Here is a 12,816-nt window from a genome sequence, read left to right as displayed (position 1 = left end):
TCCACCAAGACAAAAATAAATTATTTCTCATTCTGTTAGGCCATTTGTGCACTCCTGGCTATGTCTAGTTTCATCTTAATCACTGGCTTATAGACAGCTAAACTACAGAATACTAATCGGACTAGTAGATTATGCAGCAAAAATAGCTACACCTTCAGCTGCAGAAAAAAAATGAGCAGTTAAGTCCTATAAGTTATTATATCACAATACATCAACCATTTTTCACACAAGCTGATGATAAAATACACGTCGGAGGATCGAAACTTATGCACCATAGTTTTCTTACATCACTTCAAACTGTTTAAACTTCACAACTTGTTTTTGAAAATCATGTCATCACTCCACTGGCTCAGATAGGTAATATCACATACTTTAGAATACAGTTTCACCCTTCCAGATTAAAATACCAAAGAACTAGAGATTGCAAAGCTTCACCCTATTGCGTTGAACAGATTCACTGATACTGTGCTGTCTGGAAAAAGTTGTTGACTCTGGTTTTTGCAGGTAACTTTGGTATCTAAATCACATACGACCAATCATGCACACGTTATGTAAAAAACAAAAATATGATGGGTAACCTTGGTTGTTAGTTATCAACTAGTATATTAACTAACTTTTGTCAATACTCTGAACAGTTAAAAGGTGAGGACATCCTTTGGACAGAACTTTGGACGCCGAGAGACAACTACCATTAAAAAAAGAGGAATATTCAAAACAAAATCAGCTCAGCATATTTTTTAATAAGATAAAACAAACACTGAAACCATGCTTGACCTATAGTCTCTAACAAACACAATTTGTTTCCCATTATGTGAGAGAAAAGTTTACATTTCTATCTACTGTAGAGGTTTCCACAAAGTACAGTGAATGAGAGAAAAGTGGGATTTTGCAAAGCTGCTCATAATTAACTTACAGAAGTTATGACAGACTGACAGCCAACTCAAACAGAGACAAAAGCCTGGACAGTAATGGATAAAATGGCTGTGGAAGCCTGAAGGTACCTCCTGGGATAAGGGGGAAGCAACGACATACACGCAGATTTTTTTCTCTTTTAAAGTTTTTACGCTCAATTGGTGCATCAATTCGTCGTCAGTCTTCATTCGTTATTGTGTTGTTGCTGTGTTGCCTCCTTTTAAGTGGAGTACAGGTGGTTGGTAGGGATGTTACCGGGGATACGGGGGGAGGGGTGTTAGGGACTGGAGGCCAGGATCTGTTTTGCCACCATTGCAGACACAGCTGGGAGTGGTGACGTCCTATTGGGGCAGCGGCACCAGGATTTCCACATAGTTGACGGGGAAGAAGCCGGAGGTGCCATGCAGCATGCCCTCGTACCAGTTGTCATCGATCTTATTGGTCAGGGTGATGATATCACCTTCCTTGAAGCCTAGCTCACCTTCATTCTCGGGGTCAAAATCGTACAGTGCACGACAGCAGGGCTGGTCCATCGGGGCTGGAGAAAAGAGTTGGAGGGATAGGAAGAGAGGAGTTAGATCAGAGGCTATAGGTAAGAGATAAGATGCTGCATATAGATTAGAGACATAATAATAGCTTGTGAAAAGCTCACCTGGAGTCCTTGCTGAAAGAGGGAAAGAGAAGAGGGAGATGCAGAGGAGACAAAGCAGAAGAGACACAAAACATGAACATCAGTGACCAGAAAATAATAATGAGGCATACAATGATTAAAGGAATAGTTCTACATTTGAGAAATACACTCATTCTCTTTCTGGGGGAGAGGTAGATAAGAGGATTGATACAACTCCCTTATCGGTCTGTTAAGGCTACAGCATAAAGACCGAAAACCGGAGGAAACATGTCTCATATACTGTATGGGAGACGCAGGGAAGCAGCGGTGAGCAGCTCTATACCGGAGGTCGGGCGGTTAACCAGACATACATTTGCCAAACCAAACAGTCAGTCTTCATCCTTGAAGTCTTCTTCAAGTCTTAGTAATTTTCTTGTAAAACCAAAAATTATACTTTGAAAACTCTTTCGATAAAGCATAAAAGTTTGTTTTCCAGTGTTAAATGGACTCATTGTTGCCCCTTGTGGACATTGGGGGGAAAAAGCCACTACAACTGCGATTCTCACCAAATATCAAGTACCATGCGGTGGTTGAGACAGTCCCGATCAGGGCTAGGGGAAACAGCTAGCCTGACTCTGTCCAGCGGTAACAAAATGCGCCTACCAGCACCTCAAAGCTCACTTATTCACAAGTTATATCTTGTTTGTTTAATGTGTGTATAAATAGCATGGCCACACGGCATTCTGCGGATGCAGCTTTTAAACAAATAAAAAAAATAAAAATAAAACTCTGAATATTAACACATCTCCACCCCAAGCAGAGAAAGTCTTCAGATTTTCATCCTGGATCACTGCTGAAAAACACAAGAAAAAATCTGCAGATTCTGTTTGAGGCTGATAAATAGTGTATTAATGTGTGTAAAAATAGTGTACAAAGGACCATTTTATGAGAATTTTTTTTGGCTCTGAGCAGTTGTCAAGCAACAAGATGAGACTACAGGAAGTTACTGCTCCCGACCAGTGAAGCTCTGGTTTTATAATGATAAAACCAACTAATTAGTAAGCTTTCGAGGTCCTGGTAGGTGGATTTTGTTACTGTTGGACAGAGCCAGGCTGTTACCCTGTTCGCAGTCTTTATGCTAAGCTAACTGGCTGCTGCTTCATATTTAGCATCCAGACATGAGAGTCGTATCAATCCTCTTATCTAACTCAGAGCAAATAAGCTAATAAGCACATTTCCCAAAAATGTTGAATAATTTCTTTAACAATAAAGGAAAGATGAGCAATTTGATTAAACAAAATAGGGACAAAAGAGAAACCAGGGGTTAGACAGAAACAGCACTGCAGACGAGCTGCAATGCAAACAAAAATGCAGACAAAAATACATTTCCACAAAAGTCAGTTTAAAGAAGGATAAAATTGAGAGTTATAGAGAGAGATTTTGCATCTCTTCCCAAGTCACTCTTGCTCACCTGGAGATCTTGCTGCAAATGGGAAAGCAGAAAACAGTGAAAAAAGAACAGAAGCGTTCATGTTTATTGGCATTTTCAAGATGGATAAGTGATGAATAGATGGGGTAAGTACAGCAGGCAGAGTAATGAAAAGGTTGATAAACAAAACAAGAAGAAACACAAGTTGGGCAATACATTGGCAGAGAGGCAGACAGACAAAGAAAGAGGAGGATATGATGGTTCAGAAGATAGACAAGAGAACAAAACAGAAACAGCAAATGCTCATCCGCTGGTAAGGTTTCATTGTTACTGTAGGTCGGGCATTCTTTGTACAGGGAGCGGATGGCACTTGTTTTTCTGCTGTTAATTTGTTTAATTTGAGTGCAACAATTTTCCTATGACAAAGACACAAACAAAAAGAGAGAGAGACCAAGAAATGACAAAGTGATGGAAGAGATATTGTTGTATCTCTCTGGGGATTCACTTTTGTCTCACCTGGGGACCTTGCTGCAAAGAGGGAAGAGGGAACAACACGAGGGGGGAGTGGGGGAAAGAAAGCAGTAGAAGTAGTTTTGAGTTTCAAGTGTAAATGCAAGGATGTTGTTGAAGAAATTAATAGGTGAGCACACAGATGGAGAAACTGACAGATAAGTTAGACCTGGCTCACCTGGAGACCTCGCCCCTGGAAGAATAAACAAAAATCATAAGGGGGAAAGAGAAGAGCGCAGAGTTGTATTAATTAGTTCTGAATTGCTGAATATTCTGTTCAGTACAGGTAGTAACTGAAATTTTTGGAACTGAAGGAAAGACTGTAAATTCACAAATATCTGCCTTTAGTTTAATAAATAAAAACACTGCTTTTATTTTAGTTTGACAAGATTTCTCATCTGCTATTCCGAAGAGCACCTGAATGGTCTTCTTTAATGTGGAACTAATGTCTATCATATATGTAAATTGTGTGTTGTTGTGTATTCATGGGCGTTTGTCTATACTTACACCTATGTTAGAAATTAAAGTTAAAAATTAGAGCTCAATGAAAATATCGGTTTAAATATAAACTAAATGTTTTATCATATTTTAGTAAGAAACTTCCCTCTGTTTGTAGTATTGATTGGTTATTGTAACTGTTTGGTCATGCAAACAAAACTCACTCCATACAGTATGTTTCATATTAAAAGGCTTCTAAGCACTCAATCCTTTTTTTTTCCAGGAAGGATTTTATTGTGAAACATCTGAAGGAAATGTTGCATTTCAAAAGTCGCACTAACTTTACCCTGCAATGCATTATAATACATTTACTGCGTTTCTTTCTTTTCTTTTGGCCTTTACTTGTTAGTAAAAACCCAGAAGCATTAGGCTGAGCAAATTTACTCTGGCTCTCACCTGGAGAGCGAGCACCGTGGAGGCCTCCGTTGTGGTTCTCACTGATGGAGGAGAAGTCCAGAGACGTACGTGGTTTAGGAGCGAACTCTTTCCTCGGTTTGACTGCAGTGTCCTTTATCCTGCAAAAACACAGAACCTGTTAATGCGCAAATAATAGAGATTAACATTAACCACAGTGTGTTTCTGTGGCAATGCTGCATTGGTAAATAACCGTTCATGACTGAAATTCTACACGTTATTGTAAGTACATCCAATAAGGTAGAGTAAAACAAAAAGATCCCTGTGAAAAAGGAAATATGAATACTAACCGTTCGTCGATCTTACTGGAGAGCTGTGTCAGGATCTCAGCGGCCCGGCTGTGGTACTCCACCTGAGCATGTACCAGTGCAGAGAGCTGGCTCACCTGTTCAATCTGTTAAAGACATATTTCCGTCAGGATCACACAGAAACAACTGTGAATGAATGGCAGGACTGTCAACAAACACAAACAGGATTGGGATTGACAGTCAATTCATCAGCAGGACGAAACAATTTCCCTGCAAGGTCCATTTGCAGCTGTTCTAGAGCTTTATCTGCTGATGATAGAAAGCTCCAGAACAGCTACTCATGGACCTTGAGACAGTTTTGGCCACATACAGGATCAACTAATATTCCTGATGATGTTATAACTGCATTAATTGATTGATTTGGGGCAGAAAAACTTCACAACAACCTGAAAAACAATGACTCGCTTTATAAAGTTGTTAGGACAAAATTGCCTATTGCTTCGTAGACACAGAGACATTAGCATTCAATGGCGTTGTGTTTCTATAGAAAAAAATTATATTTGTGGAGCTTCAATGTAGTATTTCTACATGTTTGTCCATTGTAAAGTAAATGGGGGTTTCTACTAAGAAGATTAACCCCTTGATTATCATGGTTTGAGGAGGACAAACCGGCAATGGGAATTGTTGTGGTAGCTAGTCACATCAACAGCAGAAGGTATAAGACAGTACAGTAAACTGAATGAGTTGACAGATTCAAAAAAACAAACAAATAAAAAATGGTAGGTAAAATAATCCTTACATCACTCTCCAACAGGTTGAACATGCTCAGCTCAGCAATCTCCTTGGAGTCGTCAAATTTCTCTAGTGCCTGTTTCAGATCGTCTTCTTGTACTTTGCCCTGACGTTTCTTCTTATAATCAAAGTCCAGACGACGACCCTCCATTTTCTTTAGGTGATGCTGCAAAAGAAGGAAAGCAAGAAAGTAAAGCTGAATCTTTGACCAAGGCGTGACTTAGATTAGTAGTTTTTTTCTTTTCTTTTCCCGGTGGTGCATTAAAGTTCTGCACTCGTACCTGAATCTCCTTCAGATCTTTTTCATAGAGGTTCTGCAGTGGATCAATGAAATTCTGCTTGACCTCCATGTCCAGAGCATCTTTAACCTCTCCAAGCTCACGCATGGCTTCCCCAGCATCAATCAGAGCAAGGCCTGGAGAGAAAAAAAAAAAAAAAAAAAAAAAAAGACCCATTTAGACACCAAATAAAACACACGAATAGCACACATTTATAATATTCCAGTTTTTGCCCTTATTCTGAAAAAGATGATATTCCAACTAAGCTGTTTACATGGCTAATGAAAGTGAATATTCCACTAATATTCCCGTTTAAACGCAATGTTAGCCGTGCAAAATACGATATTTTCAAAGTTTACCAGCGGTGGGGGACATTTTGGACTGTGCGAACAGTGTCCCTCTTTCATTCCTTCAAACAGCTTCTTGAAAAGGTCGGCGTAGTGATGTGTGCGCATATCCAAAAACCTGTTGATATCCAAGCAACCATAGCAACGCACAGAGCTAAAACCTGAATAATCCCACGTCTCAATCGGAAAATGCTATATTTGGAAAAAAGCCTTATTCGGAATATCCAACCGGAATATGCTGTTTACATCACCTGTATCAAATTCGGATTACTGTCATATTCGGAATAATAGTTGAATATTGATGTGCATGTAAACGTACTCACTGTATATTGTAGAAAGGGTTTAATCTGCAGTAACTCATTAGAATCCGGTATATCTCTTTAAACAACATTTTAATGTCTGCACTTGTGAAATAAATAACTTCAGGCAACTTCATCACATTGTTACGGTGTCCTTGAGGGAATAAAATGATGCCGCTTCATTCTTGTGAAGCATTTAATATAAAAAAAGTGTTCTTCTCTTTCTGCGAGGAGCTTTAATGGGCTGCAGCTCACCAAAGTTAGACTCCTCTCCGAGCTCCCTGCCAAACCTCTGCATGGACTCTCCCAGGATGGCCTCGGTCTGCGTATAGCCCGGTCCCTTCTCCTGTCCCCGCATACGTGACATGGAGTTCATCATGCTCATCTTGGCTCTGGTGGCTGTGAAGGCAAGGCAAATCAAAACACTAAATGTTGGGTGGGCTATGTTTTAAAACAATGCCTGAAGCACCAAATTGATGCTTGATTATATTTTGCTGTTTCCAGATGATTTGGAGGTTATTTTTTCTGCCAGTGCAGTGGCAACATTTTCCTCTGAAATCCCAATCTCAGTGAGCCTTTTCCCACTGCCTTGAGATTTCCCACCTTGTAAAAAGACAGAAATGCTGCTCTGTTTAATTACCACAAAGCAAAAGTATGATGTGATTGATCAGATTAGTTAATTACACATGCTGAGCTGAATTAGACCGATCCTGAAATATCTCGTCTTGCGTTTAATCTAGTAATTAGATGACAGTCAAAACAGTCAGTTATATAATATATTTCATAAAAATGTAATACATTTCTACTGATGCTAGCAAAGGCACTCTTTATTTCAAAAGGGGTAAACCCTGTTACTAGTGTGAGGTAAACATTTAGTCAAGGATTAGAGACAAGAATTAGATTGAAAACTAAAATGGGATGTGCATTTACAGGACCATTCAATTATGTACAGTATGTATGGGTTTTGTGAGATCACAGTGACCTTTACCTTTGACCTCCAAAATCTAAATCAGTTCATCCTCGAGTCCAAGTGGACATTTTTGTCAAATTAAAAGAAATTCCCTTCAGGGGTTTCTGACATATCGCGTTCACAAGAATGGGACAGACGGACAACCTGAAAACATAATGCCACAGCTATCGCCACAAAGGCATTATAATATAGAGTATGTGTATGAATAGATGTACAGTATGTATATGTGACCACGTATATATAATGTGTGTAAGTGCATAAATGCTTTCATTGCATATTTCTGAAAATGTTTTTCTTTAATACATTTTAAAAATATTGACATTTGGGAGACAGCTTTTAGTCTGAAAGTAAACAATACATTATATTATCATCTTGCACAGCTGGTTTATGTCACCTGGGTTTGGCTGCAGATACTCAGTAGTCTTGGTCATGATGTCCAGCACTGCCCGAGAGGTGACGTCCATCTTCTGTAAACCACAACGTAAAATAACATGTAGAGGGAGACATTAGGTGCAGAAATAACAGTTACGAAATGATGTGGATGGAAACGAAAATAAGTAATGGCTGAAAGATTGTGGGAGAGGATAAGAAAAAAAAACAAGATAAAAGAAAGGGTTGCTTTCTTCTGCAGGATGGTGAGAGAGAGAGACGTGCAGAGCCGAGAGCTGGCCATGATGTTCTTGTTAAGTGCAATGAGACCTGCCAGGTCACAGCAGCTCTGCAATGCTCAGCCTCTGCACACAGGAACTAACATATTAACACACAGGACCACATGTAAACACACATGTGGTGATGACACACACACACACACACACACACACACACACACACACACACACACACACACACACACACACACACACACACACACACACACACACACACACACACACACACACACACACACACACACACACACACACACACACACACACACACACACACACACACACACAGGCCGTCAGACTTTTGAATTGTTGAACTCTGAGCGCATGTCACTTTACCCTTTTTATACTTTTACACACTACGAGGTAAGCCCTGACCACACTCACAGTTACACACATTCCTGCAAGCTGCCCAGTAGTATTATTAATTTCAATGTAAACACTGGTGCAACATATTTCTATTAACATATTTTTAGTGAAATGAGACATTCATTCTTTTGCACCAAGCAGTTGGTCCTTCTAATCATGTTTACCACAGAATAAGCAGCAAGTGTTTATAGTGATTCCCCATTAAAAGCCAGGGTCACAACATGTTGAAAAGAATGTTTATATCCACTGGAAATACTGAGAGAAATATTCCCCTCGATATTTCTCTCAATATTCTGGTGGACCTTTGTAATTTTTTTATCTTTTAATAACTTGCCAGCAGTTTTCCAACATAACAGCAGAAATGGCTGGTGTGATATTTATAATGTCTGTTTGGATCCAACAACATTGTGATTTTGATCTTGAAAGAGTTCAGTCTTGCCTTTTCCATTTCAGTGAAGTCCACATCAAGCTTGGTTCCTTCTGCACCTCCAACTTTCTCGCTCACTTTCTGCAAACAAAATAAAAACATGGTTAGGTTTAAAGCTTTTATCAGCATGACAAAACAATGGCGCATTGGTTGCAAATATGAAAATCTGTAATGCTGCAAACTCCATGAAATGACCATTTCTACAATGCACAATACTGAAATGAAGTTGATAATTGAAAGGACCTCGGCAAAAATATATTGATGCTTGTTTGAGGGAACTTCTTCAAAAGTATTGCACATGGATTCTCTGCCTACAACAAACTAAGGTAATCTTACAGATTAAAAATTGTGCAATTCCTTTCTCTGACTTGTTTGTTTGTTTGATATCTTTATATCAGTAGTCTGGCTCATGAGATAATACAGAACTAGTCAGATGTTGTTTTATAGCAAGATACATGGTGGGTGATTTAAAAATTAGAGAGTGGTTTGCCCTGTCAGCATGTGCAGTGAGAACCAACCAAATTGCTGATTGATTGGCAATAGTGGAGGCAAAAGCCTGACTGTCAAGTTGATTCATTTTGAAAGGGCAATGGGCAATGAGGAAACACAAACCCTCACGTCATCTCACTCACTCACTTTTTGTAAAATAAACATAATTGCGCGTAGCACAAATATGTTTTCAATTCTTTCTCATCCTGATAATAATCTTATAACCCCTCAATTAGGTCCCTGAGGACCCCAATCCCTAAATTTGTGAGAGAATATTTGCAAAAACAACACACTGTTGGCATCTTACATAGGCACACATATCTGTACCTAGATATTTTTTATGCACATACACTACTTTAACTCAGTCTCGACTCTAGACAACAGGGTCTGTTACAGTAGCTCCCGCCTTAAACATGACAGTGTCAGGCTCACTATATTCAGCGATGCAGAGATTCTCCATCACTGCTGCAGACAGTTCCAGGCATGCAGCAGTAGAGAGGAAGAGATAAAGTATGGGCAGCATCCACAAGCTGAAAGCGTTGGCCCTTATAGCTCCAGACGTGGCACAGATCCACATGCACAGACATAAACACAGAAATAACTTCGTTAGGCTCCCGTCCCCTCTCTCCCGGCTCATAATATTTTCAGCTATGTCACCATAAAGCTCCAGTCTGTGATGTAACCAGATGGCTTGAGGGGGCAACAATTTGACACGACGACGCTAGACAAGGCCCTCAGAGGATAGACTGAGGGAGGAGGAAAAAGCTTCTAGGGAACGTCACGACACAAGACTAAAAAAAACATGAAAGTTAAGGTCAGTGGATAAATTCTTTCCTTGAGTAAAAGACTGAAAAATCACACTATACATTTACTTCTTTTTATATATTTTTTCTTGGGACTGAATTATCGTCTCATTTCAAAGAAAATTTAAAGATCCTGAAATAGGGAAGTAGATGCAAAAAATGTAAGAGGGGTAACCTGTGACTGACTGATTTATATGACTAAGCCTGTGACAACAGTTTATGCAGTGTAAGACTTTCTTCAGGATTGGCGCTCTGTGAGTGTCCTCTGATCCCACTTGTGAAACAGTTCATAATTCTGACAGCAATGCAAAATTCTGACAGTATTGCCACACACACACACACACACACACACACACACACACACACACACACACACACACACACACACACACACACACATGAGCCTGTCATTATCTGTACATCACTACAATGTCTTCAAATCCTCCTTGAGCTGGTTGCCATGGAGACAGGTACCTGCTTGTGCCTGGCTTATCAGGTAGAGTGAGTATGTCTCAGCATCAGTAACTTCCGGTTATTTCTCTCATTGTTTGTGCCCTTTTTTCTGTCAGACCTGATGATCAGAGACAAACAAGCCTCACAGTGGCAACCTCACTACCGCTTGGAAGACGACGACAAACAGAGCTGTAAAAGATGGAGGTGTACGTGTCAAATGTATGGCTGTATAATAGCATAGTGTTCTCTACTCCCTATGTCTGACACGCGACGTACGTAGTGACACTTCTGGTGTTCGTCCAAGCCGTCTAATCACATAGTGTACTATATTACACCTGGGATACAATGTGACATGATCAGTTTGATCAGATGTATACCATAAGTGAATATACAAAAAGATAGACTCCTTTTAGATAGAAACTGGTATTTATGTAAAAAACTGAGGCAAATATGTTTTACACCAGACACACACATGCTTTAATGAGTCATCTAAGCGGAGATACATTGTTATGTTTTAGTCTGCGTCAGCTGATAGTGTGTGTAGTTAGCCTGATGAGAGGGTAAGGACTGACGTATACACATGAGGGGTATGGTGGGGTTGATCTGACTTAACCCAGCGCACTGGCAGGTGGGAGACATTAGATTTATTCAGGAGACTGTTTCAAGAAGGAGCAGAATGCAGCAGGCTACGGCGCTAAACCACACGCTTCCACACAGAGAACACTATTGAAGAAAAAGACGCTGAAAGATTATTCTTGTTTTCCCACAACACAACTTTTGTAAATACACCTTTTAAAACCTGAACTACTACAACGGAGAGCGGGCTCAACCTGGAGCGTAGGTCACTCCCAACGGCGTGGTCACTGAAGCAAGCAGGTCCGGCTCCGAGGAGCGAATTGAAACAGCGGCTGTGTGAGTCAGTTTAACACCGTACAACCCCTATTTGGTAGAAAAGTATACACTCCAGGGCAAGCACAGGTCTCACTTTCACGTTAAATGCATCACGCAGGGAGAGGAGACCGATACCATAACGTTACTAGCTAGGTTAGCCTTTAGTTGTGGTGTTCCTTTGTTCTACGAGCCCAGGTTAGCTTAGCTCTGTAACATTCATGTATTGACAAAGATAACCTCAAGGATTTTCCTTTGGCGCTCTAATAATTTTTTTATAATATGTAGCTGTGTGTAGCAGTCACTATTTTGGTCCTATTAGAGGATATTACCAATTAGTCTTTCTCTACAGAGAGAATTATTCATTCATGTTTCACACCAGGTTGAACAGACTTGTGTGCCAGAACAGCTTCAAGGCTTTCAGCTGGCATACTGTAATATCCACATGCAGGATTTGAAGAGACAAACTGTTTGCAATAATTGTTAATGTGAGGGTATAAATGATTTTTGATGAATTTGTACTATACTAATAGCATATACTGTGTACAAATTAGGGCTGCAACTAACAATCATTATGCTGTCAATTAATCTTAATTAACTATTTTTTTCACTTAAATAAATTGAATCCTTTGCTCCATAATATAGTAAAATTGTGAAAAATGCTCCTGGTCATAAACCAAACGACTTGTTTTATCTGACCAACAGTCCAGAACCCAAAGATATTCAGTTTATGATCACATAAAACAAATAAATGCAACAAATTCTCATAATTGAGAAGCTGGAACTGGGGAGGGTTTGAAAAATGTCTAAAACAAATAATTGAATATCCTAATAGCTGCAATCAAATTTCCTATCAATCAGCATATCAATTAAGGCTGTGCTAGGCAATTTGTTTTTGGCGTCAAATAATCCTTCAGCATATTGTTTTAAGCCCAATTCAAGCACTGGTTTACACATTTGATCCCGGATAGAAGAGAGCACCAGCAGTACTTCTGAGGACGGATACTGAACACACAGTATGGGAATTGGAGTGTAGCAGAAAGACTCACCTCAGTCAGCATTCAAAGTTCTAAATCCAGCCATATCTTATTTGTTTGTATGAGCTTGTGTGTGTCCCACATCTATGATTCCTTGGAGATAGAGAAAGTCGAGGGAGTCAGAGTCAGTCGGTTATTTCTTAAGCTAAATGGATTAAAAAAAAAAAACTGTCGAGCGGTGCCTGTGGGGACATGCGTGTAGCTTGGCAGGGGAAGAGCAACTGAATGAATAAAAATGAGCTGTTGGTGGCTGTTTGGAGTAAGTGGAACAGTGCTGCTGTGCACGCTGCTGCCCAAGGCTGCTGTCAACGCATGTTCAACCCCCAGACACTTGCAAAGTAGAGAGCAAAGACAGAGCCGACGTGCTTTCATGGCTGC

At 39.9% G+C, this 12,816-nt stretch overlaps 1 protein-coding gene across 8 annotated transcripts in view; it reads right to left on the bottom strand.

The window, feature by feature from the left end:
* Positions 1-720: 720 nt before the first annotated feature.
* Positions 721-12,816, bottom strand: part of sh3gl2a (SH3 domain containing GRB2 like 2a, endophilin A1) — a 35,517-nt gene continuing 23,421 nt past the window's right edge. For 2 of the 8 annotated variants that reach the window (XM_028596175.1, XM_028596159.1), the window contains 11 exons: positions 8,781-8,849; positions 7,702-7,774; positions 6,593-6,736; positions 5,695-5,828; positions 5,421-5,579; positions 4,664-4,767; positions 4,356-4,474; positions 3,640-3,654; positions 2,994-3,005; positions 1,565-1,576; positions 721-1,450 (listed from right to left, as the gene is read on the bottom strand). In XM_028596175.1, the coding sequence (XP_028451976.1) occupies positions 1,254-1,450; positions 1,565-1,576; positions 2,994-3,005; positions 3,640-3,654; positions 4,356-4,474; positions 4,664-4,767; positions 5,421-5,579; positions 5,695-5,828; positions 6,593-6,736; positions 7,702-7,774; positions 8,781-8,849 (1,038 nt within the window). In that variant the 3' untranslated portion in view covers positions 721-1,253. Of the gene's footprint in view, positions 1,457-1,564; positions 1,577-2,993; positions 3,006-3,639; positions 3,655-4,355; positions 4,475-4,663; positions 4,768-5,420; positions 5,580-5,694; positions 5,829-6,592; positions 6,737-7,701; positions 7,775-8,780; positions 8,850-12,816 lie in introns of all 8 variants that reach the window. The other 6 variants (XM_028596167.1, XM_028596184.1, XM_028596190.1 and 3 more) reach the window with 6 other exon arrangements.

Source organism: Perca flavescens, chromosome 2 (genome assembly GCF_004354835.1).
Source record: "Perca flavescens isolate YP-PL-M2 chromosome 2, PFLA_1.0, whole genome shotgun sequence".
Taxonomy (NCBI): Eukaryota; Metazoa; Chordata; class Actinopteri; order Perciformes; family Percidae; genus Perca; species Perca flavescens.
Note: the sequence above shows the minus strand (reverse complement) of the source record. Positions and strands in the feature narration are given on the sequence as shown.